Raw genomic sequence first — 6817 nt, 5'->3', positions numbered from 1 at the left:
CATGAATATACTAAAAACCTTGCAAATACTCACTTTAGAAAGGTGAGTTTTATAGTACACAAACTGTATCTTAATAGAGTTGTTTTATTCTCTTTTGGGGGGGAGGGGCGGGGAGAGAGAGAATCCTAAGCCGTCTACAAGCCCAGCACAGAGTCCGACCCCACAACCCTGAGATCACGAGCTGTGCTGAAATCAAGAGTTGGGTGCTTCACTGACTGAGCCACCCAGGCACCCCTAGAGTTGTTATTTTTAAAAAGGGCCTGAAGGCAGTCTGCACCAGGACCCCTGGGTGGTGCAGTGGAATTAGCGGGGGACTCGCTTTCATCTCAGGTCCCAATCCTAGGCTGGTGAGATGGATCCCCAGGTAGAGCCGGGCACTTAGCACAGAGCCTGCTTAAGACTCTCGCTCTGCTCCTCACCCCCCCACTCCCAACACTCTCTCGGTCTCTCAAATAAACAAAAAAATCTTTAAAAAAAAAAAAAGAGACTCAGCACTGCCCTTGGCTTCCTGCCCCGCCCAGACTCAGATGGAACGTTGAAGCGGTGCCCCGCCGCGCCCCACGCCCCGCCCGCCGGCCACGCCCTCGCCCCGCCCACCGGCCACGCCCTCCCCACGCCCCTGCCACACCCTGTGCCCCGCCCCGCCCCGCCGGCCACTCCCTCGCCCGCCCCCCCGCCGAGCACGCCCCGCCCCCTCACCTCGCCCCGCCCCTGCGCCGTGACCCCGCCCCCCCGCCTAACGGATTCCACCTCCCACCTCCACAACAACGGACTTTAAGGGACTTCCCTCCTGCCGCATCGCACCGCAGGCGACGCCCATCTCCCAGGTTCGCCAGAACTACCACCCCGACTGCGAGGCCGCCGTCGACAGCCGGATCAGCCTGGAGCTGTCCGCCTCCTACGTCTACCAGTCCATGGCCTTCTCCTTGGAGCGCGACGACGGGGCCCTGAGGAACTTGGCCCGCTTCTTCCAGCGCCAGGCCCGCGAGGAGACCCAGCACGCCGAGATGCTCGTGGAGCTGCAGAACCGGCGCGGGGGCCGCATCCGTCTGCGCGACGTCAAGAAGCCCGACCGCGACGCCTGGGAGAGCGGCCCGAGGGCCACGGAGCGCGCCCTGCACCTGGAGAAGCGCGTGAACCAGAGCCTGCCTGCTCGACCTGACCTGCACCGGCTGGCCACCGACCAGAACGACGCCCAGCTCTGCGACTTCCTGGAGGCCCGCTCCCTCCGTGAGCGAGCGAGCGAGCGAGCGAGGCAAGGCCATCCAAGAGCTCTGGGAGGCTACGGCACCAGCCTGCGCAGCGTGGGGGCCCCGGAAGCCGGCCTGGCCGAGTACCCGTTCGACAGGCTCACCCTGCGCCACAGCCACAAGGAGAACTGACCTGGCACGGACACCTCCCCCGGGCAGGGCCCAGGGCGACTTCCCCTGGGCGCCCCGCCGAGCGTGCATGTTGCAGTATTGCCTTGGCAGAACCTTCAGGTTTTTTTCTTCCAGTTCTGCCATAAATTATAAATAAATAAATAAATAAATAAATAAATAAATAAATAAATAAATAAATAAAATAAATTATAAAGTTGTTTGGTTTCAATAAAGTTATTTGGCTCAAAACTTTAAAAAGGTCTCTGGTTGATTCCCGCGCAAACCCTTCACCTTTTAAGTTTTACAACAGGTATTCAGGAGTCTCTCCACCCACCCCTGCCCCATCTGTATGCAGCTCGGGATCTCTGAAGATGGAGAGGAAAGGTACTCCATGGAACCTGGAAAACACAAATCAATCTTCCCCTGATAAACGATGTAAGGGTGGGGGTGGGCTGGGGTGGGCCGGGGTGGGCCGAGATGGGCCCAGGTGGGCTGGAATGGGTCAAGGTGGACGGCGGGGGTGGGGGGGTGGGCTGGGATGAGCTGGGGGAGCGGCGAGATGTGCCGGGTGGTCTGGGGCCCTGCTGTTGGTGGGTGTATATGCATGATAGAAGTATAGAAGAACATGGCCTAGAACTCATCATAGTAGTTGCCCCTGGGGAAGAACTTCAGGGGGGTGGGATTACACAAGGATTCACCCTGTACTATAGTGATAACGGGAAGTAACACCTAGGCTGTCTGCCCCATGGACATAGGTGTGACCAACTAAAGTAACAATGGCACTTTGCAAATCCAAGTCCTTTTATTTACATTATTATGTTTTATTTCTATGCAACCTGCAGGAAGTAAGGGCAGGTGTTATGACCATGTCTTAACAAGTGAGAAAAAGGGAGGCCACACAAGAAGTTATGGACTGTGGACATGAACACAGATCTTCTGATGCCCTGCTCCATTTTTTTTTTCTGTTGCCCCACAGGTATATCAATGGGTTAAGCAAGACTGTGTGGGTAGACTGCAAATCCAGCCAGATAACCAGACCCGGAAGGGAGGGAAATCCCCAACACTCTTAAAGACAGCCCTGATCACTGGAGTCTCTCCCCTAATTACAGGTGTGCCTTCCAGCCTAGGGTGGGGATGGCTTCTAAACATCAGCCAAAGCCCTCTCCTATGAAAGGAGTCTTCAGAGCTAGCAACACAATGTGTGAGCAGTAGTATACCTCACAGGAAGGCAGTGAGCACCTGCACACCTGAATCCCTCTGCTCAGGCTCTCTCCCCCACACAGGCAGCCGACGCTGTTACCTGGGTTGGCACCGAGTACCTGGGAAGACCTCAGGCCTGGAAATCCCCAGAATGTCCTCTCCACCCAGATGGCTCTGAGTGGCTTCTCTTCAGGCACAAGGGGGTGGGGGCTGCCAAACACACGCGTTCTGCCTGCAAATCCAGCTCAGCCGAACAGAGATAGCCTGTATCCCGGCCAGGCACAGGATCCTGGGATCTATGTGCTGAACCACCTAGTGGTGGGCTCCTCCCTGGGATGGAAAGCTGACCCCAGTCGGCTTCTGTCTTGGCTACTGGGCCTCCTCTCTATCCCATCTTTCCCTTTCCTGTTTGATTCAGAGGGACTCCTCGGGATAATGCAGAGAAGTCCTCTTAGATCTACATCCTCTTCTTTTACCTGGCAAAGAAGGATTTCCTCACCCACGAGACTCCAAAAGAATTGTGATTACACTCCACCGCCTATTACAAGCCACGGCTTCTAGTGTCACATTTCACGGCTTTTCCTGAAGAATCCCTGGCAGGAGAGTCCAGACGTAGTGGCAGCTCAATTGCTGCTCTCCTCGTTCTGCAAGACAAAAGGAATGTTCTAAATCCCTTCCTTTTAGGTTCAGTTTAGTGATCCACAAACAGCCTTTTCAATATGTGGGGGCACGGGTGAAACAAGATGAGAATTCAGACTAATGAAGTTTGCCCCGTTGCACCTTCCAAATGTCTTAACTTTGTCCATTGTTCCCACTTTCCTCTGCCTTCCCACCACTGCCACCCCCCTGGCCCCGCCAAGGACCTCTCAAAAGGAGTGAGCAAACTGCTTGTGAGTGTGCCACCTTCCTGCATACTCACAGCCATCCCAACCCCTCGATAACCTGACCTTCAGTACATCTGAGTGAGTTGTGACTTGGTCCTCCGGCCCTGGAATATACCACCCCCCCAGCTCTCACTACCCCCCGCCCCACCTGCCCTCCCCACCCCTCAAGACCACAGCTGGATGCTCGTCAGTCAGTGACCATGCTCTGCTGCTTCGAGGAACCATGTCTGTAATAGGTGCTGTTGCTATGGGTACCGGGGTCTCAGGCAATGATAATATCAGGACAGGCTGAGGGAAAATGATAAAATTGATAACTTCATCACAGGCTCAAACACGGATTCAAATTAACTGTGTTGAATAATTTACCTCTGGGGACAAAATCCTCATTGTATCACAAAAGGAAATTTCTTAATAGACGGTTGTCACTGACAACTTGCGCTTCATTTTCCAGGACAAGGAAATGTATTTTTCCCCCTCAGAAACGTGTGACAAGAAGTACAAAGCACCCATTAATTTCTTCTGAATCTTCTCTACTCTTGAAATCTGTTCTACATTTCTGATTTTTAAATTCTCCTTCGATTTTTTTCATTTGTCAGCAATTTTCGTTTCTTTTTGCAAGCCCAAGAGACCTATTTAATCAAATATTCAGTAGCGAAAGGTATTATCGTTAATCTTGGGAGTCATACTATGCTTCAGAGTTTAAAATAATGAAATTTTTATTACAAATCATTTTCCTGCAGTCCTGAGTTCCAATTCAGAGGGATATTGATGGAGAATTTGCTTCAGGAAGGCTGAAGTGAAAGGTGAAATGAGGGGAATTAGCAAAGTGTTAGAATACCTAAAAGGTAAAGAAAAGAAAATTATGCCTCGATTGATTAGTCAAGGAGGACATAAGAGTAAATTACTGTGAGAAAGCAAAATAAAAATGGTTAACATATGTTTAAGAATCTTATCTAAGTTTGGATTGCATTCCGTTATGAGTAACAAAGCTCAGAAAAGCAGTGGCTTTAAAAAGATAGGGTTTCTTTCCCAGATGTAAAACAAGTATGGAGGAAAACAACAGTTCAGGCTGCTATAGAACCCCCTTCCATCTTATTTCACTCATTCCAAGAGGTGCATTTTTTCACATTTTAACATCTTTGAAATTGGCATGAATCTTACAGTCACTGTTGGCCATAGCTATCACTGCCTGAGCAGTCATATCAAGACTTGACAGAGTGGCATCATTGGCTAGGAACAAAATCTTAGAGGCATTAGAAGAGTACTCTTGAGAAATGTTGCACCATCACTGGGGTACCTGGGTGGCTCTGTCAGTTGAGCATCCGGCTCTTGGTTTCGGCTCAGGTTGTGATGATCTTGGGGTCCTGCTTGGGACCTTTCCTCCCTTGGGAGGAATCTGCTTGTTGGGAGGAATCTACTTGTCCCTTTCCTTGCTTCTCTCTCTCTCTCTCTCAATCAAATAAATTAATAAAATCAAAAAAAAAAAAGAAATGCTGTATCACCAACATTCTTGATGGCACAGAGGATGACAGTAAGAGACATCAATGATTCTGAGTACAAAAGTGATTTAGAAGGCAGCCCGGGTGGCTCAGCGGTTTAGCGCCACCTTCAGTCCAGGGCCTGATCCTGGAGACCAGGGATCGAATCCGGATCGGGCTCCCTGCATGGAGCCTGCTTCTCCCTCTGCCTGTGACTCTGCCTCTCTCTCTCTCTTTCTCGTGAATAAATAAATAAAATCTTTTTTAAAAAGTGATTTAGAAGAATTCAAATTTAGTTTTTAAAAGACATTTATTTTTTTATTCCAGCCTTACTGAGATATTACTGACATATGACGTTGGGTAAGTTTAAGGCGTACAACGTGATGACTCGATATATGTATATATTGTAAAATGATCACCACAATAAAGTCAGTTAACATCTCCATCACCTCTTTGTGAGTGTGGAGTGAGATCATTTAAGATGTCCTCTCGGGGATCCCTGGGTGGCGCAGCGGTTTGGCGCCTGCCTTTGGCCCAGGGCGCGATCCTGGAGACCCGGGATTGAATCCCACGTCGGGCTCTCGGTGCATGGAGCCTGCTTCTCCCTCTGCCTGTGTCTCTGCCTCTCTCTCTCTCTCTCTGTGACTATCATAAATAAATTTAAAAAAAAAAAGATGTCCTCTCGTAGCAACTTTCAAGTATATAATACAGTACTGTTAACTATAGTCACCACGCTGTACATTAGATCCCCACGACTTATTCATCTTATAACTGGAAGTTTGTGCCCTTTGACCCACATCTCCTCATTTCCCCCACCCCCAATCCCTCACAACCACCATTCTACTCTGTCTCTGTAAGTTCGTCTTTTTAGGTTCCCCATATGAGTGAGATCATCCAGTATTTGTCTTTTTGGTCTGACTTATCTCAGCAGAATACCCTCAAGGTCCTTCCATGTTCCTGAGAATGGCAGGATTTCCTTCTTTTTTCCATTGTATATATATATATATATTTCTTTATGTATGCATCTGTCAATGGCCACTTGGGTTGTTTCCATGTCTTGGCTACTGTGAATAATGCTGCAGGGAATAGGCAAATATCTTAGAAGAGTTGAAATTTGAATCTAAAGAAGTTCTGAAAAAAAAAAAAGAAGTTCTTGCAGCACCTTACATAATTTATTTAGCACATAGTTTCCTTTTCACATGTATGCCCAACAGTAACCTAATGACAAAAAAAACTATGTCTAAATAAATGTAAAAGAGATCTTTCAATAAGCACAAATTGAAAAATCTAAGGAAAATCTAGTGGATGACAAAAAATTGTGTCCTAATTTGATAGTGTTTTCTTCTTTCTTTGTAGTACCTAAAATAATGGCGTGCCTTAAAGCTGATATATTTGATTTGATAAAATATATTATTTTGTTGTTCCCTAGCACAAGGCTTCAAGTCTTGTTCATCTCACATGCCAATACAGCTACTAGAGCTCCAACCATTACATCTGCCCACCAGGAAGAAGACATATATCTGAGCTTTTCGTGGCTGCAAAGGGACAGTAGCCTTCAGAGAAAGAAGTTTCAAGAAAAAGCAAATGCCCAACTTGTCTAAGATGTTAAGAAGAGAAGTGGAGACCTGCAGGTGGCAGGAAGATGGAGAACCCAATCATAATCATAATCATTATGGTCCAACTCCTAAGGTGTTAAGGTTGGCAGAAAGGTATGCTCTGTCCAGGAGGATTTCACATATAAAAACCTGAGTAGGTCCATAATGAACAAAGTAATTTTAATACAGAAAAAAAGTTTGCTTCCCCCTCCCCACTTGTTCTTCAAAGTATATGAATATGTATGGAAAACTGAGAATAAAGAAATGAAGAAAAAAATATCCTACTGGTTAAAAAGCCA

General features: G+C 48.1%; 1 protein-coding gene across 1 annotated transcript; it reads left to right on the top strand.

Annotated features, from left to right (window-relative positions):
• The first annotated feature begins 734 nt into the window (after positions 1 to 734).
• LOC112655793 (ferritin heavy chain) lies at positions 735 to 1569 on the top strand. The gene has a single exon (XM_035712283.2). It carries the CDS (start codon positions 915 to 917, stop codon positions 1380 to 1382), a length of 468 nt encoding a protein of 155 aa, XP_035568176.2. The 5' UTR covers positions 735 to 914; the 3' UTR covers positions 1383 to 1569.
• The last annotated feature ends 5248 nt before the right edge of the window (positions 1570 to 6817 follow it).

Source organism: Canis lupus, chromosome X (genome assembly GCF_003254725.2).
Source record: "Canis lupus dingo isolate Sandy chromosome X, ASM325472v2, whole genome shotgun sequence".
Lineage (NCBI taxonomy): Eukaryota > Metazoa > Chordata > Mammalia > Carnivora > Canidae > Canis > Canis lupus.
This window is presented reverse-complemented; position numbering and strand designations above follow the sequence as displayed.

Bases quoted from the DNA above. Each gene is read 5' to 3' on its own strand.
- LOC112655793 (XM_035712283.2), top strand. From the start codon at position 915: ATGGCCTTCTCCTTGGAGCGCGACGACGGGGCCCTGAGGAACTTGGCC.